Raw genomic sequence first — 27813 nt, forward strand, 5'->3', positions numbered from 1 at the left:
AAATGGGTCACCAATACATTGCTGGTGGTAATGTAAAAGGGTAGGATTTGGCAGGGTCTTTTTTTTTTTTTTAACTAATCATGCAACTGCCATTATGACCCAGAAATTGAGCACCTGAGCATTTATCTCAGAGACATGAAGACTTACATTTACACAAAAATAGTACACCGATGTTTGTAGCAGCTTTATTCATGACAGTTCCAAACTAGAAACAACCCAGATGTCCTTCAATGGATGAAGGGTTAAACAAATGTAGTACATCCATACCTTGGAACACTTTACTCAGCAGTAAAAGGTAATAAACTATTGACAGATGTGATAACATAGGTATATATCTCCAGTGAATTATGCAGTGGAAAAAAAAGCCAATTCCAAATGGTTACATCCTATATGATTTCATTCATATAACATCCTTGAAATGACAAAATAATAGAAACAGAGGATAGATTGGGGGTTTCCAGGGGTTACAGAGAGGGTGGGAGCAAGAGGGAAGGGAATGTAGTCATAAATAGCAACATGAGGGATCCTCATGCTGATGCAAGTATTTTGTATCTTGACTCTGCCAATGTCACTATCCTGGTTATGATACTGTACTATAGTTTTGCATGATGTTACCATTGAGGAAAACTGGATAAAGGGTGCATGGGATCTTTTTTTTTTTATGGGATCTTTATTTCTTACAAGTGCATGTAAATCTACATGGATTTCAAAATTAAAAGTTTGATTTGTTTAATTAAAAAAAAACCACTTATTTTTCAGAAGTCTGCAAGGTTCAGCTGATATAGACCAGGTGGCTCTGTTGATCTTAGCTGGCCTCGCTCATGTGTGGGGTTTAGCTGATCAAGGCAGGATCCCTCTGGGTCAGCTGGAACTCCATTCCATGTATCTCTCAGCCTCATCAGGCGGGCCTGGACATGTCGTCATGGCTACTATGCAGTGTGTACAAGAAAGCAAGCTCTAATGGACAAAAGTCCCCCAAGCCTGGGCTTCAGTCCTGACTTTCATATTGTAAGGGTTGAAGCAAGGTACACAACTTAGCCCAGAATCGAAGGACAAGGCAGAGCATCCTAGTCTTGAAGGGAGGGCACAAAGTCATAGGCACACGGGCACAGGGGGCAATGAACAGCTGGGGCCTTGAAGGGCTCCCCCACATCATGCTGGATCTCCTCCAGGACTGAAACTACCTATTGCCACTCTTCCTTCTCATAGGCAGACCGTGGCTATTCTCTGTTGTTTCAAGCACCTTCCAACAGGGTCTGCCAAAGACACGTCACAGGGGAAGAGAATATATATTGTCTATAACCGTCCTACACGGAGCCAATCTGCCTGTCATGTCCACAGCCACTTGCCTCCACCTTCCCCAGCCCTGACCCAACCTTTATTCCCTCTGTCGCCCCACCTGATTCTCTTCTCACCCCTTCCGTCCTCTGGAATCCCTGTGCCTTTCCTAGCACTCACCAGATTTTATTTTACCAGAATCCCTGTCCAAAGTCCCTGAGATCAGTTCTTTTGGCCTCCATTCCCTCATCTTCAAAATGTGGATTAATAGCAGTACCGACACCACTCTCCATCAGTGTTGACATGAGGATGAAACCATATCACTCACATAATGAGTTTACCCCACCTGGTGCAGAGTAACCCCTCCCTAAATTGTAGTGGCTTTGTTTTCTTTTACTAAGGGTGCAAACTGCGGGCAGTTAAAGGAATCCCAGCATTCTTAGTTAGAACTCTGAAAATATTTCCCCATAGAAACACTGTTCTATTCCATGATTGTATTCTGTTCACCTATTATTACTCCTAATCATTCTGTGGTCCTGGCAGTCCAGCCTAATCCTGAAGGTTAGATGGGTTCTCCTGGACTGGCCTGGCAAAACTAACCACCATGAAGAACATTACGGCAAGGAAAAAATGTGAGTTCTAAACAAGTCCTTTACACATGAACTTTTGAGAGGCGCCTGGGTTGAGCATCTGACTCTTGATTTTGGCTCAGGTCATAATCCCAGGGTCATCAGATGAAGCCTCACATCTGGCTTCACACTGAGCAGGGAGCCTGCTTGGGATTCTCTCTCTCTCTCTCTCTCTCTCTCTCTCTCTCTTTCTCTCTCTCTCTCCCTCTGCCCCTCCCCGTGTTTACATGCTCTCTAAATAAATAAATAAACAAATAAATAATAAATAAAAATATTAAAATAAAAAAACAAATGAACTTTTGAAATAGAACCCACTCTTAAGTTTGATATTACCTAGAAATGAACGTTATGAAGGTAGATACTTTGGAGATTGCAAACGTATCAGGCTGATGAATGGTGGATATTCTACTGACCTGAACCCTCTGAGCGAGAACCTTACAAACGAGGCCAGATGCCAGAGGAACTCAGGGCCATGGGTAGGAAGCCAAACTGTGTTGTAAAGAAAACTAGGTAGACCTTGGGGGAGAGGGGTCAATGGGAGATCACAATCAATACCTGGGTATGCAGCGGTTGGGGAGAAGTCTCAGACGGGAGCCCCCAAAATGGGGAAAACGGGATCCTGAGAGCAATACCAGAGGGGTACCTACTTGATGGTGACAAGCCCATGAAAATGGAAAGGTTGTGGCTGGAAGCTTACAAAAGTCTACCTGGGACCCAGCCAGAAAAGTAATAGCTAGACCCATACTTTGAAAATGGAATGGAATGGCCAGAAGAAACAGAAAAACTATAGCTCCAAGGCTAAGAGCCTAGAAAAGATGGATTCAGGGCCTTTATGTGGAAATGCTCGAAAAGGTTTGAATATAACACTACACCCCGAGGCTAAGCTGAGAGGTTTCAGCACACAACCGTGAGACACTCAGGACTTTTCACTGTAGTAAAATTCAGCATGAAGCTGACCTTGCAGGTGCACAGGACAGAAATGAGCAGAATGGGGAAAGGTGAGGGAGGGGATATGGCAAGCAACACAGGGAGTGGGGAAAGGGGCTGGCTTTTTGTGGAGGTACCGTCCCTTCTGCACACTGGACTGGTGAGAGCCAAGCTGAGACCCAGCTGTACCTGGACCCAGGTGTGCCGGACTCGGTCTCAAACCTGTTAGTGCACCCCTCATAATACTGTGTCTGTGACTACACGTGAACCCTAACATGGCACCAAGATCTTTATGATGTTGAAACACAGAGAGCCAACGGGGAATCTCAGGGATGTATCCTATATTCCTGTCTTCCTCATCACCGACGGTGGTCATGACGCTTCTGCTTGAACAATTTCACTGATGGAATCTCACTTCTCATGAGACACCCATCTCCTTATTCAAGGATTGTCATGGCGCACATGGGTGGCTCAGTCGGTTAAATGTCCAGCTCTTGGTTTCGGCTCAGCTCATGATCTCCTGTTTCATGAGATCGAGCCCCCTGCCGGGCTTTCTTGGGATTCCTGCTTGGGATTCTCTCTCTCCCTCTCTCTCTGCCCCTCCCCGGTGCATGCTCTCTCTCTCTCTCTCTCTCTCTCTCTCTCTCAAAATGAATAAACTTAAATAAATAAATAAATAAATAAATAAATAAATAAATAAAAGCCTGTCCTGTGAAGGATTCTCTCCAACCAAACAGATCAGATCTGCCCCCTGGTGACTTCTACTGCTTGCCCTCGTTCTATTCTCTGGAACGGAGTAGCTAAATCTAATCCTTCCTCCCCATGAGGCCCAGTTCCATTCTGCTAAATCTTCTCTCTTCTAAGATAAATGGTCCACATTACACAACCTTAATAATCAAGTCAATGAGCGTTTCATGATGGCCTTGATGTAAGCAGAGCACAGTGCACATGCGAAGTGAGTAAATTGTGTCTTTGTTCTTCAGGCAAACCGGGCGAAGACAGAAGCATGGATGGTGAACTCTAATACCAAGAAGACTGGTAAGTATTATAAAAAATGTTCAGAGCTTGCCATGGTGTAGCTATGGGGAAAGTGTAGACCAGTTCACCTTGGGGGATCTGAAAAAAGACTTCTAAGAAGAGGTGGGAGTTGAGCTGGGGCTTGCCAGACTTTGACAAGCAGATGGAGGGAAGGAGGCAGGTGGGGAGTGAAACAAGCAGAGGACATGGGCTTGAGGACCTCGGCTCTCAACTTCCTACTTGACCTTGAGCATATTTTAAGTGAGGGCCCTAAACTAAATGATCTCTAATGTCTGGTGCTAGAGACCCGATAGGGTGTGAGTTTGAGCATTCCAATTTAGGCAAGAGTCCAAACCTGTGAAGCCCTGCCTATATCAAGGGAGTGGCATATGTGTTTGGGACAGGAGGTGGGGGGATAAGAGGAGGATAATCCATTCACTATTCTGCCTGTCACACTGATTCTGCACCCCTCACCATTCTGACCGTGTCATGTTGGGACACTGACAATGTCCTTCTTAGACTGGCAGTTACTATGAGCCAGACACCTTTGGAAGCATGACATATTTACTTTTACATCCCATGGACTCCTCACAGCAGCCCTATGAGATAAGTACAAGTTTTTATTATTCCCATTTTACAGATGAGAAAACGGAGGCACAGAGAGATCAAATATCTTGCCCGAGTTCATTGAGCAAGGATTTGAACTCAGGTAGTCTAGCTTCCTACCTTACTTCTTCAATAAAAAACAGAAGAGCAGGGCACCCGGGTGGCTCAGCCGGATGAGCATCCAACTCTTGATTTGGGCCCAGGTAAAGATCTCCCAGTTCGTGGGATCGAGCCCCGCACTGGGCTCTGCTCTGGCAGCGTGGAGCCTGCTTAGGATTCTCCCTCTCCCTCTCTCTCTCTCTCTCTCTCTCTCTCTCTCTCTCTGCCCTGCCCCCATTCGTGCTCTCTCTCTCAATAAATAAATAAACATTTGTTAAAAACACAAGGGCAGAACTGAGCACAGCTCTGTGGGCATGCTCTCCCTTACAAGGGTGAGAATACTGTTCAACTGTAGCTTCTTTTGCCCTCCCATTCACCCAGCCGAAGACATCCGCTTTCTTGGATGCCATGCCACATCAATTCATTCTGAGCTAGCAGTCACCTAAAGCCCCTAAAAGGCTTTTGACAGGAGCTGCTCTTAAACCAGGTCATTCCCATTCTGTTCGCATGCAGTGGATTGGTGAATCCCAGATGCCGGGTTGTTCATAAGCCTTTTCGATTCTCGGTAGTAGCTCCTGGTTTCACCCTACAGTAATTCTGAAACATGATATGTTATCCAACGTTCCTGTTCCCAGCTTAGTAATAATATAACATGAACAGCTAATGGTTAGTGGAGGATTCATTAACTAAATGTGTTTCATGTAGTATCTTCTATAGTAGTTTTGTCTTTACACGAAGTCTTTTGTGATTGTTGTTGTTGTTACTATCGTTCTCATTTAAGGGAAAAGAAAATCAAAGCTAGTGAAGTTAAGAGACTTGCTCAATATCCAATCGGGAAGTGACAGACCCAAGGTTCATATCCAAGACTGTTTGACTCTGGGGCCAGAACTCATTCATATGCTTTCCCACCTCTTTGCATCATCTAGAAACTTGCCATTATCTAAGTCAATCACAAAAAATGTCAAACAGAATCAAGGACAGAACTCAGAGGTAAATTATATCCCTCTAGGCATACATGAACGAATTATTCATGTAGTCATACATAGATTGAGGCATTTTTTTACATAATGTTGAAAGGCCAGAGAAGTTTAGCGATCTGCCCAAGCTCAGACACTTAGGGAAGAAAGGAGATGAAAAAGAAAACGATCTGGGGGCACATGGGTGGCTCAGTAGGTTGAGTGTCTGACTCTTGATTTTGGCTGAGATCATGTTCTCGTGGTTCCTGGGTTAGAGCCCTACGTGGGGCTCTGTGCTGACAGTGTGGAGCATGCTTGGGATTCTCTCTGTCTCTGTCTCCCTCTCTCTGCCCCTCCTCCACTCACACTGTATCTCTCTCAAAAAATAAATAAGCTTTTTTTAAAAAAAGGAAAATGACCCAGAGAGGTCAGGCCCTTCATTCCGTCAGCACACGCTTCAAGGATAAATGAGTAGAAACATATCCAGAAAGTTTTGCGATTACAACGTCATCGAGACTACAATTCTCCAACTTTCACATGCGTCTCACGAGCATCTTTGTCAAAAACCGTGCTGGAGCAAACGTGCACTTCATCAAAGACACCCCCCTGCCCCGTGGGAGATGGGATGAGTCTGCCCTGATGGCCTCTCAGCGAACACGCGGAGGCCCCCATTCTAACAGCTCACAAATCATCCTTTTACTAACGCGGTGTAGGATTTGGCAGGAAATTACCACAGGTGAAGCTTTGGGAGGCATGCCAGCTCCCTGAAAACTACGCAAATCATCTCCAGGCATCAGGCTCCACTCAACACTGGCCCTGCGTCTCCCTGCCCTGTTGAACACACCTCTGTCATCTCCTCTTGACTGAAAACTTCAACTTGCCTCAGACCCTTCCAACTGAGACTGTTTTCCTTGGTAAGAGAAGAGAGAAGTCCAATTGAATCAGAATGGTTCAGTCTTCTTTCTCCCTTCTGTTGTTGGAAATGAATCTTAAAAAAAAAAAAATCCTTTCTTCTGCCATTAATATTTTCAAGAACCTCAGCAGAGACTGACCCTCACTCCAGGCCAGTTCCCCTCTTTTGTATTTGCCCTCTGTCCTAGCCACTGACAAAGACTCTCTTCTTGCCTGAACTTCATTCAGCCAGGCTCCTCTGAGCCCATTGAGGGCCCCATCCTTGGGTATGCTCTCCCAGAGTCCAGTTATAGCAAGAATCCTTTCAGGTCAGTTTAGCCAGAATCTCCCACCCTTGATAGAAGATCCCCCTTGATATCTGACCAGATTCTTCCTTCCCCGCCATCCCCCAGGGGACATCTGGCCGCCCTGACCTGCCTCCAGCAGGAACCCTATCAGGTCGGGTTAGCCAGGTTCCCCCTTATTCGTGATTCTTCTTCTTGGCAATTTTCTATCCACTGACCCCTTCCACTAGGAAGTCCCACTTTGCCTGTTGTTAAATTAAGAGCTAAGCCCAATGTCCCTGCCCTACTGCAGAACCTCAGTACCTAGTCCTGAATTTCGTCTACCTTATCATTTTAACAAGTGACAGAATAACTTTTTAACACCTTTTTTGGACACCTTTTATATGTGTTCATCTTTTTTTTTTTTTTTACTTTTTTTTAATTTTTGATAGGCAGAGAGAGACAGAGCACAAGTAGGGGAGGGGCAGAGAGAGAGGGAGACACAGAATCCAAAGCAGGCTCCAGGCTCTGAGCTGTCAGCACAGAGCCTGACGTGGGGCTCGAAATCACGAACCGCAAGATCATGACCTGAGCCGAAGTCGGACGCCCAACTGACTGAGCCACCCAGGCGCCCATTAATGTTAATTTGTTTCTAGAAAGAGAGAGAGAGCAAGGAGGGCAAGAGAGAGCGGGAGACAGAGAATCCCAAGCAGGCTCTGCACTGTCGGCATAGAGCCCAATGTAGGGCTCAAACTTGATCTGTGAGATCATGACCTGAGCTGAAATCAAGAGTCGGTTGGTCGCTTAACTGACTGAGCCTCCCAGAGGCCCCTATGTGTGTTCTTTTAAAGTGAGAGCTCATGTAAGGACTTCCTTTTGACCTCAAAATCAAATGTCTTCCCTTTGCTTCCTTCTCCAGATCATTCCCTTCTACTTACCCAATAAGAGGCAGAATCAGGATTCAGCTCCAAACTCTTTGCCTACACAGCCTGAGCCCTTATGGTACTATATTATTTGTAAATGAGTTATTAACTAAGCCATTAAAAACAACCAATACCAGAACCTTGAGACCTCTATCCCAATGCCTCTCAATTAGACAATTAAAGAGGAATCTGAAAGGAACATGAAGTGCAGAGAATTAAGTGATTTTAACCAATGTTAGGAGATAATTTTTTCAAAGGTAAAATAAACAAAGCTGGGCCCTAGGTAAAGTGGTAAGGAGATTTTAAATAGTAATGTACTATTGCAATAGGGAAAAGAGTCCACCGTGAACTGAACTAAGCTTGGATTTGCACAGGGTGAATGTGTATTTTAAAGGGAGGATGGAGTAGAGACCCAGAGAGCAGAACAGAGTGAAAAATTACAAGAGAGGAGGTCTAGTCCATGTGAAACCATCTGGGTCTGTTAGGCTCCTGCCCTCCCACAGACACTGGCAGACAGGGGCCCGGGGCTCAGGTGCTGTCTCGAACAAACTAAGTTCTTTTGTGATCCTTGAGTTTTCTCAGGCAGGCACTTTAAGGGGGCCTAGCTAAGGTCACTGTAGGGATGTGGCCATATGCTGTTGGCAATTATGTTAGTGTTTCACTCAAGTCTTTATAGGCCAAGGTTGAGGCCTAGTCAAAAAAAGGGCTCAGAGGAGCCTGGCTAGAATGTGGTCATAGAGAATCTTTCTTCAACTTCCACATAATACAAAAGAATATGTGTCAAATATTTTATTTACCTCATTAATGGTTGGTGGGACTGGTATAATACTACAACCAGTTCAAAGGAGAACTTAAACTACCACGCATTTATAGTCAGTTAAGAAATGCTGGAACAGGGGCTCCTAGGTGGCTCAGTCAGTTAAGCGTCTGACTTTGGCTCATGTCCTGATCTCATGGTTCATGGGTTTAAGCCCCGCATCAGGCTCTGTGCTGACAGCTCAAAGCCTGGAACCTGCTTCGGATTCTGTGTCTCCCTCTCTCTGTCCCTCCCCACTCATGTTCTCTCCCTCTCTCTCTCTCTCAAAAATCAACATAAAAAAAATTGTTTTAAATGCTGGAATAAATTGACAAATAGAGGCAAACTGGAAAAACAGGTCAATATCCACAGGACAATTAACAACCCCATTCCACAGGAGCCCATCTGCATTTTAATGGAAGGAACACTTTGTATTACTATCAGTCTCCTGTAAGTCAGCTTTTGTCTCTACAGAGTTGTAAAATAACCCCATCAGAAGCAAGCAAAGACGCACACATCTGTAAAATCAAATAATGTCCAAAGGTTCCAGCATTCCATTGAAAGCATATCCAAGAATACCTTTTCATCCACTTCAAAACCTCCGTGTTTTCATCTACACCAATCTTCTTGTTCTGTATACCAAGCTCAACAGCAGTAAAAGTGAGTCCAGAAAATCAAAAAGATGATTGAAAAACATCGATGATCAGGGATAGATCCACACAATTAAGTATTAAGAAGACAGTCAATTTCGGTGGTTCGTTTCCTGAACTCTGAAGCCTGGTGGTCTAGGCTCCCTCAAATCCCGACATTGCCACACTGGTTGGGTTACACGAGGCACTTTTTCTCAGTTTCCCTGTGCCCTCAAAATCCTCATCTGTAACATGGTTATAACAACAAGTACCTATTCCATAGCTGAGGGAATCATTGATAAAGTCTGGGTAAATTACAGATGTCATCCTTACGCCTGTGGGAGCCTGTGGCCATGAAAACCTGCCTCTCTTTAGCCTACAAGGCAATGTTTGGCTAGGCCAGAATTCTATCTTCATGATCACAAATTCTACACTAGGGTCAACATTAATTCTTTCTCCCAGGGTTCCCATTGCTTCTAGGAGACTAACCAGTTCCTGTCTGCCAAGTGCAAGAGTCAAGTGTAAGCAAAATTTATCACCATTGCCTCCTTTGACTTGAGTGATGACATTAGCATCAAGTATGAGGTTCTCCTTGGTTTTTTTTTTTTAACGTTTTTTATTTATTTTTGAGACAGAGAGAGACAGAGCATGAACGGGGGAGGGGCAGAGAGAGAGGGAGACACAGAATCTGAAGCAGGCTCCAGGCTCTGAGCCATCAGCCCAGAGCCTGATGCGGGGCTTGAACTCACGGACCGCGAGATCGTGACCTGAGCTGAAGTCGGACGCTTAACCGACTGAGCCACCCAGGTGCCCCGAGGTTCTCCTTGTTTATCAGGAGTGTTTAGCAAAAGCCACGGTACTGTAAACGTGCTGTCACAACTATACTCTGCTTCTGTGCCACTGTGATCTCTGTTCCAAAAGCACCATCCATCTTCCCTCTAGTCATAGCAAGACCTCCAAAACACCACCTCAATTCTTTTGGTTTGTCTTCACTCAGACATTCTAACCCCAACTTACAGGATCTCCTTGCAGGTGTACAGGAGGGAAAAAAAAACCCTTTCTTTGGCCTCTTGGGTACTTCCACTGGGACCCTGTAAATTAGACAAAGGCAGATTAACAACAGAAAAGCAAAGCCAAGTTTATTCACACATATAGCTTACATACACATGGGAGAAATTCAGTGATGAGTAACTCAAAAGGGTGGCTAGAACTTGGGGCTTACATAGCATCTGAACAGAACAATACATCTACACAACTATAGCAAACAAAGAAGCAGTTGTTAACAGACGTGCAAGTACTTGCTGTGTCTATGCCCTGGGGCTCAGAGCAGAGGGAACAGGCACAAATTCTCATCTCTGAGTCTCACCCAGGAAAGTGAGTGCACACTTTACTATCTGCTGCCTGAGGGTCTTGCTTCTAATTAGCACACATCTAAGTGCGAACTGCAATCCTTCCTGGAGCCTGAAAGAGCCGGTGGGCACTTCCCCAGCCTTCTCTCTCCTACTGGCTCCAATAATAAAACCAAGTTGTTGGCGTCTCCTTGGAAGGGTCTTGTCAACACATCTAGGGCCCCAACTTTTAAGGCTGCTGCCTGAGGGCTGGGCTGCCAAGTCACCCCCCTCTGATAGCTAACACAGCTTGCCTCTGCCTTCTCCCTTTAGCCCACTCCAAATCACCAGTATCTCTCTGGAAGGAACTTGCACACATGGCTGGCACCCTAGCTTTTGCAGATGCCACCCAAGGACAGGCCTCCAGATCACTTGGTTCTGAAAGCCAACAGGCCTTGCACTCACAAATCCCATAGAACTATAGCCAACAACCCACCTTCGCAGACATATACTTAGGTCCAGTGTAGAGGGAGGCAGGCAAAAAAGCCCATCTCCCAGTTTCTACTGGAAGGGCCCTAATTATATACTTTCCCAGCTGCTGCCAGAGGGTTTGGCGTCCAATCTAGATGCAAACTATGATTCTCCCCTTTGAGACACTGACAGGTTTTGGCACACCTTCAAGTTCTGGGAGCCACTAAGAACAGAGCATGGGTAATCACAAAGGTTTGGGGGACAACCAATAGCCATTCTTTTTAAAAATTTTTTTTAATGTTTATTCATTTTTGAAAGACAGAGAGAGAGAGAGTACAGCAGGGGTGGGGCAGAGAGAGAGGGGGAGCACAGAATCAGAAGCAGGCTCCAGGCTCTGAGCTGTCAGCACAGAGCTCGACGCGGGGCTCGAACTCACTAACCGCAAGATCATGACCTGAGCCGAAGTCGGACGCTCAACTGACTGAGCCACCCAGGCGCCCCAACCAATAGCCATTCTTAGAGAGATTGAGTCAGTACTCAAAAACCTCCTAGCCAAGATAATGAAGATGGCTTCATTGGTAAATTGTACTAAACATTTAAAGAAGAATTGATACCAATCCTTCTCAGTCTCCCAAAAAAGAGAAGACAAGGAGACACTTCCAAACTCATTTTATAATACCAACATTACCCTAATACCAAAACCAGACAAGAACACTACAAGAAAAGAAGATTAAAGGCCAATATTCCTAATGAACATAGATGCAAAAACCCTCAAAAAAATATTAGCAAAACAAATTCATAAATGCATTTAAAGAATCAATACACTATGACCAAGTAGGATTTCTTCCAGGGATGCCAGAAGGGCTCAACATCCACAAATCAATGTGACACACCAGATAAAATGAAAGATAAAAAGCATACAATCATCTCAGTAGATGAAGAGAAAACATTGGACAAAATTCGATTTCTTTCATGATGAAAACTCTCAACTTGATTGGGTACATAAGGAACATGCCTCAACATTATAAAGGACAAATATGACAAACCCACAGCTAACATCATACTCAATGGTGAAAACTGAAAGCTTTTCCCCTAAGATCAGGAATAAGACAAGGATACCCACTCTAGCCACTCTATTCAACATAATACTCAAAGTCCTAGCCAGAGCAATTAGGCAAGAAGAAGAAAAAATCAAAGGTATCCAAATAAGAAAAGAGGAAGTAAAATTGCCCCTGTTTGTAGATGACATATTATAACCCTAAAGACTACACACACACACACACACACACACACACACACACACACCACACACACACTCACACACACAGCCCGTTAGAGGGGTACCTGGGTGGCTCAGTCAGTTGGATGTCTGACTTTTAATCTCAGCTCAGGTCTTGATCTCATGGTTCATGAGTTCGAGCCCCTTATCAGGCTCTGCTGACAGTGCAAAGCCCGCTTGGCATTCTCTCTACCTCTCTCTCTGCCCCTCCCTTTCTCACATGCTCTCTCTCCCAAAATAAATAAACTTACACAAACAAAAACCTGTTAGACCTAATAAAGGAATTCAATAAAGTTTCAGATACAAAACAATATACAAAAATCAGTTGCATTTCTACATACTAACATTAACTATTGAAAAAAGAAAATGAAAAAAACAATCCCATTTGCAATATCCCATTTACAGGAGCACCAAAAATAATAAAATAGGCATGAGTTTAACAAAGGAGACATATTTCATTCAGTTTCATCATTGAGATTGAATTAAGAATGAGAGTCAGAGCCCCAGAGGAGTATGTTATCCACTCTAAAATCTGCACATCTGGACTTTCAACTCTTATTTGATAGTCACTCTATACTCACTTACAAAGATGGGCAAAAACCCCAAAGTTTTCCTGAGGATGAGCTATTTTTTTCCACTTTTATTTATTTAAAAAAAATGTTTTAAGTTTATTTATTTTGAGAGACAGAGAGAGGAGGGTCAGAGAGAGAAGGAGAAAGAGAATCCCAGGCAGGCTCCGTGCTGTCAGCATGGAGACCAATGTGGGGCTCGAACTCATGAGCCATGAGATCACGACCTGAGCCGAAACCAAGGGTTGCACGCTTAACCGACTGAGCCACCCAGGTGCCCATGATGATGAGCTTTTTATTCATACATCCAAACACTTAGGGATTTTTCCCTTGGACATATTTCCCACAATAATTTAAATAAATTCCAGAATCCAAAATTAATGCAAACTGAGAATAAAAATAACAATTTCAAAAATATCCATTGCCAATAATTCAACTCTTAGGAGTCATTCCTCAATAAACAATACAAAATATGGGCAAAGATACAGTTTGCCAAAAAATATGGGCAAACTATACTCTGCAACATTATTTATAACAGTGAAAATAGACATCTTAAAAATGCCTGGTTGAATAATCTTAGTGCTTCCATTCACTGGACTTACACAGCCATTAAAAATTCTCTTTACAGGGCGCCTGGGTGGCTCGGTCGGTTAAGTGTCTGACTCTGGATTTGGGCTTAGGTCACGATCTCACGGTTCGTGGGCTTGAGCACCACATCAGAGCCAGCTTGGGATTCTCTCTCTCTCTCCCTTTCTCTGCCCCTCCCCTGCTCGTGTTTTCTCTCTCTCTCACTTTCTCTCTCTCTCTCAAAATAAATAAGTAAAACTTGAATATTCTATTTACAAAATACGTTTGTTGGTAGGGAGATAACTTTATGATAGATGTTAAGTGCAAAAAGCAAGTCATAGGGGCGCCTGGCTGGCTCAGCTGGTAGAGCATGGGGCTCTTGATCTCAGGGTCATGAGTGAGGTCAAGCCCCACGGTGGGTGTGGAGCCGACTTAAAAAAAAAAAAGCAAGCCGCAAAACTATGATAACCTCTTAACTATGTAAAACTATGTACATTGTGTTTGTTCAGGAATCCTTCTGGTTGAAAGAAACACTCAAATCAGCTGAGTAAAAAAAAAAAAAAAAAAAAAAAGGGGGGGGGAGGAGTCTCCCAGCCTCCAGGTGGCCAGTGGAGAGCTCTCAGTTATTGCTTATTGCTTCTCTCCTTATTTCTCCCCAGTTCTCTCCTGATTAGTTCCTTCCTCGCTTTTTCTGCCTGCCAGCTTTTTCTCCTCTGCTGCACAGGACCCAAACACGACCTCCCAAATGAAACACCCAGTGGAGGTAGCTAGACTCTCTGTAACACAATTCCAAATTTCAGGCAGACGGAATTGAATTGGCCCAACTTGGGTCGTAGACCATCCACTTCTTGTCCGGTTGGATATGATTATTTAGGGTAGAGGTCATTTTGTCCAGCCAGCTGCAAGGGTGCCTTCGGAGAAGTGCGTAATTGGAAGCAGTGAGAAAGGGAAGGGCAGAGGGCCAGGCAGACGCTTGGGAGGTAGCTAGAGGTTATTATCATAGAGGGAAGGAAATAAGCCACATTTTTAATAACATTGATCACTGAATGACTGGATCATGATGGTCTTTATTTTATCTATGCTATTTTACATTTTACAAGTGTTCTACAACGCTGTGTTTTTTTAGAATCGGGAGAAATGTGGGTTGGGTTGGTTTTGTTTTTTTTTTTTCATATATAACAAGTTTTGAGTCCCATCCCTTTATGTGCTAGCTTGTTATGGGAGTTGCCAGGTTGAATGATTAATGGACGCTCTCTGTCCTCAATGAGCCTGTCTCCTTGTGCCAGTTGCCCCTTCCTTGTGTTTGTACTTAACCTTGCCAAGACCTTGTGGGATTCTAAGTCATTTCTGAAGCCAGTGTCATTCAGTTATGTAACTCTGAACGCCAATAACAACTGTAGTCTGTAACATGTGACTTAGTTATTGGTGGTATGCAATTGTTGATTCTTGAACTGTTTCAAATGACTATTCTTAAAAAAAAAAAGACCAAGTTTGTTTGTTTTGTTTTTTTTAAAGAAAAACCATTCTAGGGGCTCCTGGGTGGCTCAGTTGTTTGAACGTCCAACTCTTGATTTTGGCTCAAGTCATGATCCCAGGGTCCTGGGATGGAGCCCGGCATCATGCTGAGCATAGAGCCTGCTTGGGACTCTCTCTCTCTCTCTCTCTCTCTCTCTCTCTCTCTCTCTCTCTCCCTCTGTCCCACTTTCTGCTCGCATGTGCACTCTCTCTCTCTCTCAAAAGAAAAAAAAAGAAAAACCATTCTTAATATTTTAATACTCCTTAAGTTAGCTAGACTAGCACACGTTACGTGCAATAAACATTAGTTTTCTGGTTAAAATTCAGTTTGTCACCATAGAACTAACTTTCCCATAACCACCGTCCATTTGTTTCTCATGGACCTGTTTGCCTAACATCTAAACGGCCAATTCTTCCTTCACTTTTATGAAATTAGCCTTAATTCCTCTTTCCCCACCTCATACTTCCTTCATCTTCTTGTTTTACTGGCCAGCTCTCAAGGTTTCAAGATCACACATATGGCCATAAATGTCTCTTTCAGTTAAGAATCTGGATAGAATGTGAAATCATATTTAACTCTCTTCTTTCATATACATAGGGAATTCTATCTTTAAAATGTGAAAAAAAAAGGGGGTGGGGAGCGGTGCCTGGGTGGCTCAGTTGGTTAAGCATCAGGCTTTGGCTCAGGTCATGATCTGATGGTTCATGGGTTTGAGCCCTGCATCGGGCTCTGCATGGAGCCTGCTTTGGATCCTCTGCCTCTCTCTCTCTCTCTCTCTCTCTCTCTCTCTCTCTCTCTCTCTCTTTCTGCCCCTCTCTCTCTCTCTGTACTCATCTCTCAAAATAAATAAACGTTGAAAAAATAGTAATAAAATAAAATTGTGGGGGAAAATGAACTTTTGTGGCTTCTATGGCTGGGGTTAGAGTCAGTTTTTAAAGCCTTGCCAGTGGTTCCATTTGAAATATAATCTTTGAGTCACAGAGGAGAAGTAACATGATACAGTGTGAGGCTAGGAGAGCCAGGGTTCAGATCTCAGCTCAACTGACAGGGACCATTAGCAAAATACAGCGTGTTTCCCTGAGCCTGTTTCCTCATCTGTAAAATGGGAATCATAACACCTGCTTCTCAGTGTCGTTATGATTAAATGCATTACAATAGCTGTCACGTACATATTAGGTGGTCAGTAAACATTTGCTAACCTGATGAAATGTAAAGAACTTGCAGAACTATCAGGAAAACACCCACCTAATTGCCCCAAAGGGCAGTGAGAGTTTTTGATAAAGGAGGTAGAACTACTTTTAGTCAAATTGCATGGGCAAAGGTCAACCCCTCCTTCAGTTAAAAAGCTGGGGGCAGGGCTTAACCAGGAAGTGTAGTCCTTCCGTAAGCCTCACTTCAGCCTTACTAGTCCCAAACCTGAAGCGGCTACAGCCAGATGGGATCTTGGATCACATGAGCCTCCCTAAATGAGAAGCCAAGAAGACTGGGTGAACGTTTCCTCTTAAGTTTTGTGGAGAGAGACTCAGGTACAGAAATACCTTGCTGCCTACCTGACCTGAAGCAGGAAAAACCACTGACAGCTGCGTTCCCAGGTAACACCAGGGGGCACCAGTGTTCCCAGGAGGACCCAGTCTGGGTTTTCAGTCCTGGGTTTGCTAAGGAGGCAAATCCAACCAGGGGAGAGGTTTGCTGGGTTTCTTAAAAAGTTGTAAACTCGGAATCCAAATGACAGCGAAGAATCTAGTTTGTTGGGGTTTCCAGAAAAAGGAGAGAAAAAGATGTATTAGGTTTCTCTTTCATTTCTCCTTTGCTGTAGAAGGTTTGAAATAGCTCAGTAACGCATATGTAACTGGCTGGATCACGTGTAACACTATGCAGTCCTCTCTCATTGTAGGACAAGGTGTGTGATGGCGTGACAGCCGGTCAGGGGCCAAGCGCCCACGGAGGTGCTGTCTCCTAGAGCAGGGAGGGGGCTGAGGACGGGAATCCCCAGGTTTGCGCCCAGGGTCCTGGGCACCGCAGTCTAGCGCTGGCAGACCCTCACTGGCAAGGCCCAGGTAAAATGGGAAATCCCTCTCCCTCCCTTCTAGAAAGCTCCCTCCTGTCCGAGCCCACCCCCACCCCCACCCCCTGCCCTGTTAGAGCCTCAGTCCTTTTGTATAACTGAAGTGCTCTAAGGCTCTGTCTCTCAGGTTCCCTTCTGTTGTGGGAAGTGAAGATATTTTTAGCTCATTTCACCATTAGGATTGCAAAACGTGTCCTCCTCGGAGATGGCAAACAGGGGAGAGGCATGGAGGTATAAAACTGTCTGGAGTTCGGGGAGGAAGGAAAAGACAGCCTCTGAAGGGCACAGGGGGCACAGGGGCCACAGGGTGCGAAGGGAAGGCTCGAGGCAACCAGACAAAATTCAGCTGACAGTTAGGTCTGGGAACCCCCTGGGGGATGAGCGTCTGTGTACAGGCGCGCGTGACTCCTGGGCCTCATCTGTACATCCAGAGCTGGTGGAAGTGGGCTCGTGGGCTGAGCCCTCCACGGCCTTGGCCTTGGCACCGCGCAGACTCGCACGCGGCAAACTGAGCTCAACGCTGTCGGGCTCGCTTCGGCCACCAGTCACGGCAGCCTCCGTGCCGGAACCACGAGGCACGCGTGCTTGTCCGTTACCTGCCACGGGGAGGGAAGTGACATCCAGCCTCAGCAGTGAATCCACCGCTAAAAATCCCCAGAAGCGTGTCCGTCTGGTGAGGAGAGCTGAGGACCTTCCCGAAGTTTCGGACTTCCCAGCTGCACATACAGTGCCGCCCACACAGCCCTCTGGGCAGCAGCTCCCAAAGGGAGAGGGGACACCGGGGGACTTTGGCCATTTAGGAGGGGAGAGGGGAGGGAGGACCCGTAAGAGAGGGAAGAGAGGCCAACGCTCTCGGACCTTGCTTGTGAAAGTAGGCTTGCCGTGGTTTGTTATGGATAAGGAGAGTGGATATAGACCGAGGGTGGACCAGCAGGGCTGAGGATCCTGAGTCACTGAGTTAGAATAAGCCTCACGGGTCCTACCGTGTAGCCGATCCCCCAGTCCAGGCTCTGAACCAGCCCGGGGTGGGGGGAGGGGGCACCCAGGGCTTTCTTTCGGCGACATGCAGAATATTTATGGTGTGAGTTTCCATAAATTCAAAAGTTGGGCTTTTCATACAGAGAAAGACAGATACCATATATTTTCTCTCTTATGCGGATCCTGAGAAACTTAACAGAAACCCATGGGGGAGGGGAAGGGAAAAAAAAAAAGAGGTTAGAGTGGGAGAGAGCCAAAGCATACGAGACTCTGAAAAACTGAGAATAAACTGAGGGTTGATGGTGGGTGGGATGGAGGGGAAAGTGGGTGATGGGTATTGAGGAGGGCACCTTTTGGGATGAGCACTGGGTGTTGTATGGAAACCAATTTGACAATAAATTTCATATATTGAAAAAAAATAAAATAGATAAATAAAAAGTTGGGCTTTTACTTTCCACAGGAATAGCTGAGAGCAGAAGGGACCCAACAGGTGATACACTAAGCAATCCTGCTTTAAAACAAGCCTTAGCTATAAAGTTAACGGCTTTCCCTTCGTTTACAATGAGGATCAGTAGAGGGCAAGACCCTACGCTTGTCAAATGCATTTAACGTGTCTGAACTGACACTTTCATGTCTCCGCCGTTTTATTTTAGCCCAGTGCTTTGCAGGCGCTGGTCACAGCACCTACCCACTCCCCACCTCCCATACCCCCCCACCGTAGGGCTGCCTCATCCGGGCCAGTACCTGAGCCCTGTGATGCTTTCGGCTTCTCTCTCATTTTCAGACTTGCCCTTTGGCTGGGCCAAGGGCTCCGTTCCTTTCTAGCTTGTAACACGACAAAAATCTCTTCTTCCACATGGAAAGACTGGGTGCACCATCTTGACCTCAGTAATTTTCCCCTTTTCTGATCTTGCTCCTGAGTCAGCATCTAGCAAACTCTTTTCATAAAGAGGTCAGACCCCACTTCTCTCAATCAGTGCCGCACACACGCACGCTCGCGTGCACATGCACACACACAATTTTAAAGCCGTCCCACTACGTTAGAAAGGTTTGGGGTTTTTTAACTTACGTGCAGGTTTCTTCAGAAGCATAGCATGGCTTGAGGAGAGGACTCACTCTCCCACCCAGGACATAGCTCCCGCAGGACCTGAGTGCCTTCCCTGCCCAGAGCCATCCTGAGCGGCCCAATTCAAAAGGAAGCTTCCATTTTAAAACCTGATCACTTCTCTCCGGACACAGTCCAGCTCTGGGCTGTTGCCTGAGCTCACCTCCTGCCACACCAAGTGGGCTCTCCCAGTTCTGACTACCTATCCTGCTCTTGCCTCACTCTTTCTGGCTTATTCTCCTGCTCCTCTCAGGCTGCTCACTCTCTCCCTTGGTCCATCTCGGTCACTTACTTTTACCTCAGTTCTCAACCTCTTACATGCATACGGTTGCCAGATTTGCATAAAAATGCATGACATCCAGGGGCGCCTGGGTGGCTCAGTTGGTCAAGTGTCTGACTTGGTCATGATCTCCTGGTTCGTAGGGTCAAGCCCCGCGTCGGGCTCTGTGCTGACAGCCCAGAGCCTGGATCCTGCTTCGGATTCTGTGTCTCCCTCTCTCTCTGTTCCTCCTTCACTCATGCTCTGTCTCTCTCTCTCAAAAGTAAATATCAAAAAAAAAAATTTTTTTTAATGCGAGACGTCCAATTTAGTTTGCATTTCAGATAAACAACAAATACTTTGTTTTAAGTATAAGTATGTTCCATACAATATTTGGGACATATTTATACTAAAAAATATTTGCTTATCTGAACTTCAAATTTAATAGGATGTCCTGTATTTTATCTGGCAGTTCTATAATCATTTTTTATTCATTCATCAAATATTCATGGAGAACTTACGTGTGTCAGGCATGGTGCTTGGTGCTGGGAAAGCCAGCCAGGTTCCAGTCTTCATATCTTATAGAATATATACTTTATACACACACACACACACACACACACACACCATATACATATATATGTGTATAAAAGGGTGGCTTTTGTGCTAAGCCAAATATTTGTATGTCACTAGTTTTCTTGATTGCTGCATTTGATGAGGTTGCTTTTATAAACACTAATATTTATTTACAAAACGGTAACCTATGAAAAAATATAATTGTAATAAATAATAATGCCAATATTTCTTGCGCATTTATCATCTACCATGCACTATTTTAAGTGACTTACACACACTAATTCTTTGTATCCACATACAAACTTGACAAAGTGGGTTTGTTTGTTTCGTTATTTTGTTTTTGTTTTTTGAGAGAGAGACCGCGAGAAGGGGAAGGGGCACAAAGAGAATCTTCTGTAAGCTCCGTGCCCAGTGCAGAGCTCAACTCCGCTCCAGGCCTCACCTCATGACCACTGTGACATCATGACCCAAAGTGAAATCCAGAGTCAGACACTCAACCAACTGAGCCACCCAGTCAGCCCCTAAGTAGGGTTTTTTTCTAATCCCCATTTTGCAGATGGGAAAATGGAGGCACAAATAAATTAAGAAATGCGCCCAGTCACACAGCTCATAAGCAGAAGACCCAGCATGTGACCTAGGTTCTCTAAAGAAGCCAGCATGTAAACCACTACTCTGTACGGACCACCACTTGTTTTAAGGATTTTCACTCTGTAATTTAGTCCTCCTACATGGTCAATGAGTTAGATACTATGAGTCATATTTTATAAATAGGAGAACAACACCTCAGAGAGGTTAGTGATTCGCTTCAGACCCTTTACCAATAAGTGAAAAAGCAGTTTTCCAATCTCTCTTCCTCACTGCAAATGCCGCACTCTCCCCATGCCATCTGAAACCCCCTTGGAGCTTAACTAAAGCAGCACTGCCCAAAGTAAATAAATATTCTTTAATGAAAGACTTATCCAGGCACTTGTTCAAACACTTAAGTTCTATTCTAAATGCTTTACAAATATTAACTAATTTAATCTCCAAAATGGCATGAAATAGGTACTGTCATCACACCCATTTTAAACATGAGAAACTGAGGCATGGAGGCAAGTCACATGACTGCTAGTGGCAGAGCCAGGATTTGAACCCAGTCTGTCTCCAAATAGGAAAAAACATTCCACAAGCCATTGTCAAGTGCCTTTTTGCTCCAGGCTTTATTGTAGGCACTGGGCATGGGGCTGAGACAAAAGAGCACACAGACATGCCTGCCCTCATGGGGTTTATATTCTGTTGAGGAGGAAAGAGTACATCTAGACAAACTTGGGGAAGGATCCTACTTGGGGGGGGGGGGTGGCTAACACCGCACCAGGAAGAGGCAAACAGTTGACCTTTGAGACCATGTGGCGGGGGAGGGCGGGAATATGGGGGGCAGGGGGAGGCAAAGGTGGAGAAGCAGCGGGAAGGAGCATGTGCGTTGTGGAGTTGTTGAAGTGACTCCAGACAGCAAAAGTTTCACTGTGGTGCATCACGTGACTGTGAAATTGGGAGATGGTGAGGGAAGAAAGATTGTCAAAGCCTGGAATAGGACAGGGATATGAGGACACATAAGGGAGGAGGAAGCATAGTGGTTCTGACCCCTACCTCATGCCACAGCTCTCAAGCTTTACTCATGTTCAGTTACCTGAGGCAGGTGTGTGGAGCTCAGAAGTCGTGTAACTACGCCTGTGTGTGTAGGAGGCAGTTCAGATCTAGCAAGTCTTCCTTGGCCACCCTGGGAAATCCATTTCTGTCCCCTCCATGTGCACCTTGATGTTCTGGCACAGCCCCCTGCAGCCCCTCCCAGCCTCGCTTCTGTCAGAACTCACCCAGACAGGGGCCATTGCTCTCTCAGGCCAAGGGGCCTTTCCTCAGATGAATGGCTTCTGTACCAGCCTCTCACAAATAAAAGAGAGGAAACAAAGGTGGAAACAGGAAGCACTGGCAGGCAGGCAGGGAAGATATTTCAGCCACTACACCTCCTTCAAACAGTAGAACCTTTGGGAAAAGTGGAGAATATTGGATGAGGCAACGAAGGACCAAAGAAATTAAGTGACTTGTCCAAGAACATTGCACGTTAGAAGCTGAGCCAGCCCCAACCATCAGCCTCCAGACAATTTATTTGTACCCTGTCTCACTGCCTCAAACCCTGTCTGCAGTTAGGGTCCCATTTCTTTGTGAGTTCGTCTCGCTAGAAGAGGAAATAATGGAGAGAAAAGGAGGAATAGATAGGCCGGTGGATCCCGTGAATATCACCACAGCTTACTTATTATCACCAGCTTCCATGCCAAAGTAGGACCATGGAGGGAAGGGAACATGATTAAAAGCCACCTCAAGAACAGAGTCAGAGGGCCTGGGGAATAACAGTTGTACTAGACAAAAAATTATAGCCACCATTTTTGAGTCAGATTCTGGTGGGGCTTCTCATACATTATCTTATAGCCTCACAATATCCCTGCAAGATGATTTCTTATTTTTAATTTACTTACATGAAATTCAGGTTCAGAGAAGTGAAGTAACCTGTCCCAGGTCACACAGCTAGTCAGTTGGAAGGCCAGGAGTTAAGCTTAAATCTCCAGATTGTCAGAGTGAGAAGCCCGTTTTCTAGTGCCGTTTTCTAGTACAGCCACTGCCTATGAAATTGTAATCCAATGAGATGGGAGGACAGCACTTTCCGGCATCAGGAACAAAATGGAAAATGTAATCCTTAACATCTAACAGAAGAAAACAGAGTATATTATTTGCAAAAAAAGAAATTATTTCCTAGGGGCGCCTGGGAGGCTCAGTCTGTTAAGTGTCTGACTCTTGATTTCGGCTCACGTCATGATCTCACAGTTTGTGAGTTTGAGCCCCGTGTCAGGCTCCTTGCTCACAGTGCGGAGCCTGCTTGAGAGTCTCTCTTCCCCTCTCTCTCTGCCCCTCCCCCTGCTCATGCACAGGAGCACTCTCTCTCTCTCTCTGTCTCGAAAATAAACATTTTTTTAAAAATGAAATTATTTCCTAGCAGGAAACCAAAAAAGGTGATATTTCATGAAAGCTTTAATTGAAGAAAATCATTTTATTATACATGTCCAGTTATTCATTCAGAAATAAAGATGAAATCCTTCCATTCCATCATCTTAGTGCTCGGATTGATCTTCCCAAAACCTGCCAGTGACTATATCACTCTCCCACCAAAACTTTGAAAAGCTCTCTGCTGCCTCCATCAGTGCTCTTCAAAGCTGTAAAAATAGCAGGATTTTTTTCAAATGAGACATTTTTAAGTTTATTTATTGATTTATTTTGAGAGCGAGAGAGAGAGAGAGCATGCGCTCATGCAAGAGTGCATGCTCTAGCGGGGGAGGGGCAGAGAGAGAGGGAGAGAATCTCAAGAAGGCTCCGAGGCAGGGGTCGAACTCACGAACCATGAGATCATGACCTGAGCCGAAACCAAGAGTCAGAAGCTTAACTGACTGAGCCACCCAGGCGCCCCCGGGTCTTACCTGGGATCCCAAGATGGCAGGAGGTAGAAGCAGACCTATGCAAGCCAGTGGAGACGGTAAAGGAAGAAGGAAGAGAGGATGGGAAGGGTCAGAGACCCCAGTTATTTCCCTCCTGAGTTAGCCTCCCCCTTTGCCCAACTACCCTCCCCAGGAAGTCCTTTGACTGCCTTCTGAGGTCTCAGGTCTCAGGCTCCTTTTGGGAAGTACTGACTGATCAGAGTGAGAAAAGGCAGAGCTTTTAGCCGCAGGTTCAAAGGCCCCCATAGTTGGCCCCACTGCCATTTCACTTACTGTCCCTCTATCCCTCAACCCCAGCTGCTCACAAAGCGCCTACGTGTGTCTGTCAGCCCTCTCGCCACTCTACAAACACATCCTAAACTCCACCACGGTCTGCCCTCTGCCCACCCTGTTCTTAGCCCCCATACCCACCCACCCACGTAAACCCTCTCTATGTGTCCTAGAGGCTTCGCTTGCCCTCTCTGGGCAGGTGTTCCCCACCCCCACCATCCCCCGTCCCCTCACTGGCTACCTGCACCTCTGATCTGGCTCCTCGCCCACTCTCTTCGTGTGGAGCTGTCTCTGTGCCTTCTCTCTCCCTTGTCGCTGAGGCTGTGCTTTCAGAAAGAACCCTGCGTTTTCCGCGTCCGATGCCTCCCTGCCTCTGGACAGAACAGGTGCTCGAGGAATGTTCGCGGCACTCCACCCACCTCTCCGGACCTACAGAGAGTAGCGCGCCCACAGGTCAAAGGACACGTGTGGACTTTGTTGTTGCAGGGTCGCCATGTGCGCCACCAGTGCCTGGGACCTGGAGGAGATCCCCCTGGACGATGACGACCCAAACAGCTTAGAATTCAAAATCCTGGCGTTCTACGCCAAACACCACGTCTTCAAGAACCCGCCGGCTGCCTCCTCCCCAAGGCCGCCGAGAACAAGAAGTTTGTCCCAGAGAGGACTGGGGAGTTGGCCAGCAAACGACTCGTGGACACAAGTGTCATGGGCTTGGAGAACTTCCCCATCCCCTGAGCAGGCCACAAACCTGGGCAAGAAAAAGTCATCTTGGAGAGCACTCTTTGGAGTGGTAGAGAAGGAGGAAAATGAACAGAGCCCGCCTACGGCCCGCTTGGAGGGTCAGGCGATACCAGAGCTTCACGGTCCCAGTCATTCAAGGGCTAGGTCCCTTTCTAACATGGGACAGCACAGAGAGCGTGAAGGTAGGATTTGGGGATTCTTCTCTCCCACAGCAAGATCTTCCCCTTCTTTGTGTGTCTGGTGGTCCATCTCCTCCCCGCTGGTAATGTGGGCTGAGGGAGGGCACGCAGCTGTGCCTCAGTTTCCCCACTTATTGATATTCAATAATAATTGCCCTGCTTTTCTCAAGACCGAGCAGGAAGTAAGAGAATGGCAGCAAAGGGTGACAGGACAGGTTTTCTGGCTCCACTGCCTAATAATAAGCTCGCTGCCCAAACTCCCGATCCTCTGTGCCAAGGAGCCCTACACAGGGGTTGAGACTGCCACACTCCTGGAGGTAAGTCGGCTCACCTCTCTGGGCCTCTGTTTCCATCTGTACATTGGGGTGTCCCACCCTCCCTACCTCTTAGGGTGGATGGAAAGATCTGGTAGCTGCATGCAAAAATACTTTTCAAAGTATAAGGCCCTCTGGGGGGAGAAAACACACAACGAAGAAGCATTTTGACAAAACCTTCCCCTCAGTGGAACAAAATACATTTTGTCATTTGTCTCAGGACAATGGAACATTTTCACAAAGGGCCTTAGCATACAGTTACCCTCCGTCGACAAGCTTCGGCATAAGTATCTTCTTCCCTTTCAGCAGTGCCCAGTGCCCGCTGCCCACATTTTAAAAGAAGCGCCCACTCCTGCTGGGCTTGATGGCTGGGGTAAATTGTCAATAATTAGTCAACAGGTGGCAGTAATGTCTCAATTTTAAAACGCTGTGACAGTCCCCGGCTTACTTGGAGAATCAACCCCCGCTGGGTCGTTTTCTATCCCTCACGATGATCAAGGAAACGTTTATTTCCCGCTGGACTTTAAAATTTTAGAACCAGAGAAGTTGGGGGTGAGGTTATCTGGGGAACTCCTCCTCTCTGCACCCCACCCCCCTGCCATGGGTACAACAAGCTCCCGCTGGGGATGGTAGCTGAGCTCTGGAGCCTACAGAACCCTGTGGACGCACCTACATAGACTTTTCTGGATTTTTCCGAGAGACAGAGGCACTTTTTACAGACCTTAATCCTCTGGTTTCCCGAGACAAATGACATTCTGTATTTTGGTAACACTGAAGTGTCATTTGACCTTTTTTATTTACTAAAATTCTAAGATCTCTATATAGACATAGATAGCTCTAAAATAGTAGAAACGGTCACTTCCCAAGGAGGCCTTGCTGTAGACACTTAGACTCGGTGTATATTCCCTTCCAACACTTCTCTTGCCCGCTTTCTTATTTGGTCAATTACGTGGGTGGTCTGTTGGTTTTTCATCGGATGTGACTCAAGAGAGTCTCATGTTCTACTTCTATTTTACCACGCATAAATCAGAGCCTAGCAGCTGGTGTCACCTGGGTTCTTTTAACTGAAGTTCACAATTTAGCCCTCGCTGCTGTTTCCAGGACCCGGACCCAGGCTTAAGTGAGAACTGTAAGGTTACGTCCCAAGATCAAAGTCTAGAAGGAAGAGGTCTTAGGAAGTAGAAAAATGGCGTCAATACCAATCTTAGAAACTACAAACCCAGGGTCTTTGACCCGTGAACCCTTGTTTGTCCACAGCTAGGATTCGCTAAATGTGGAATGATTCCTAGTCTGCCATCCCTAGGCTAGTAACTTCCAACCTCAAAGTCACCTTATATTCCAAAGTGGCTGCTGAGACTCCGGCCATCGTCTCTCCATTTCAGACAGGAAGAAGAGGAAGCAAGTGGTGGGAGGTGGGGGCGGAGAACAAAAGGGTGTCTTTTTCTAGATAATTCAGTTCCGTTTTAGAGAGCTTTCTTGGAACTGCACTCAACTTTTCTTACATCTCACTGGCCACTCTTTAGTGTCAAGAAGGCTGGGAAATGTAGTCTGTGCAGCTGAGCCCATTGCTGCCTGTGACACTTCAGGGGTCACTTGCTAAGTAGGAAGAAAATGGATTCTGGGAAGGAAGTAGCAGTCTCAACCATAGGGAAACACCCTGCCCCTTCTCTTTAAAACAAATGCCTCCAGGGGGCGCCTGGGTGCCTCGGTTGAGCGGCTGAGCATCTCACTCTTGGTTTACTCATGGTTTCATGGCCTGAGTCAGGCTCTACACTGGCAGCATGGAGGCTGCTTGGGATCCTCTCTCTTTCCCTCTTTCTCTGCCCCTCCCCCACTGGCGCTGTCTCTGTCTCTCTCAAAATAAATAAACTTTAAGATAAATAAATACATGCATCCACAAAACAAATGCCTCAGGCCAAAGGCTGGATGGCAAGTCCTCTGGCTGTGCTCTCTTGCTCTTCTTATAGTGACATCACCTCCCCCAAAAATAGACCCCAAAGGACAGGCGGCCTTTCTGTCCTCTCCCCACCCCCATCCAATTCCCCCTTGCCTATCAGATGAGATCGACTCCAACAAGAAGGGAATCTTTTTTTTTTTTCCTCAGAGTTTAAAATTTAGGTATTTATTTTAATTAATGGGAATCTTATTAAGGAGGACACTTGTTGGGATGCGCACTGGGTGTTGTATGTGAATGATCCATCACTAAATTCTACTCCCAAAACCAATACTACACTATATGTCAGCTAACTAGAATTTAAATACAAACTTGGAAGAAAATAAAGAAATAAAGAAATAAAATGGGCATCTTAGCTAGAGCTGGTTCATCTGAGTCTAAATGTACTCGCTCATACTTTTCCCTGCACGAATGTCACCTGCCTCTCTCCCTCCGTGCCCACCAATTCATAGAAAGCAATGCACTGTAAGCAGGTGAGTCAGATTGGGTATTCCCAGGCCGCCAGCGGTCTCCTGATCGCCCTGCCACATGATGGGGGCTGGGGGATAAGGAGGGACAGGCTTTGGGGCCTCCATCTGCCTCCTTCAAGTACAAGATGGGCACAGTGTGGCTTTCTGGTAGAAGAGCCATGCGCTGATCGCCCCAGACAGGCCGCACAAGGTTACAGAGGGGGGAAAAAAAGTCCCCATCTTCTGCCGATACAAGGGAAGGCTCCCAGATACAAGAGGCTCTGGGACCCAGCCTCTTGCCATTTCCTTGTCAGGGGCCATGGTGGCCAGCATTCAAGAGAGGAGGCTGGTTGGGCCGCAATAAGGTGGAAAGTATATATTTGGTTTGGCTGTTAAAACGGGAAGAAAGGCATCCATCCTTCTCTCCTTGACTCTCCAATACTTCTCTCTCAATTCACTCCTTATTATCTCTTTTTGAACCCTGTGAACCAAACATGAAAAATATGGCTTTTTAAGGAAACCATTATACCTTTTTTTTTTTTTTTTTAAGGAAGGCATTGTGGACAAAGCATTAGTTCCCATGGTCTTCCAGTGATGCCCAGAGGGTGAAGGGGGAGCACTAAACTCCCATACTGTG

At 45.8% G+C, this 27813-nt stretch overlaps 1 protein-coding gene and 1 long non-coding RNA gene across 6 annotated transcripts in view; one reads left to right on the plus strand and one right to left on the minus strand.

Annotated features, from left to right (window-relative positions):
• LOC113592971 (uncharacterized) overlaps positions 1-4180 on the minus strand; it is a 40655-nt gene extending 36475 nt beyond the window's left edge. For both annotated transcript variants that reach the window (XR_008300120.1, XR_008300121.1), the window contains exon 1: positions 1459-4180. This is a non-coding gene — a long non-coding RNA (uncharacterized LOC113592971). The remainder of the gene's footprint in view (positions 1-1458) is intronic.
• BCL2L14 (BCL2 like 14) overlaps positions 1781-27813 on the plus strand; it is a 36999-nt gene continuing 10966 nt past the window's right edge. The window contains exons 1-3 of one of the 4 annotated variants that reach the window (XM_053225834.1): positions 1781-1917; positions 3824-3876; positions 24026-24462. In XM_053225834.1, the coding sequence (XP_053081809.1) occupies positions 3845-3876; positions 24026-24462 (469 nt within the window). In that variant the 5' untranslated portion in view covers positions 1781-1917; positions 3824-3844. Of the gene's footprint in view, positions 1918-3817; positions 3877-5338; positions 5547-16138; positions 16358-24025; positions 24463-27813 lie in introns of those variants that run through there. The other 3 variants (XM_015061704.3, XM_015061703.3, XM_027035580.2) reach the window with 3 other exon arrangements.

Source organism: Acinonyx jubatus, chromosome B4 (assembly GCF_027475565.1).
Source record: "Acinonyx jubatus isolate Ajub_Pintada_27869175 chromosome B4, VMU_Ajub_asm_v1.0, whole genome shotgun sequence".
In the NCBI taxonomy this organism is placed as follows: domain Eukaryota; kingdom Metazoa; phylum Chordata; class Mammalia; order Carnivora; family Felidae; genus Acinonyx; species Acinonyx jubatus.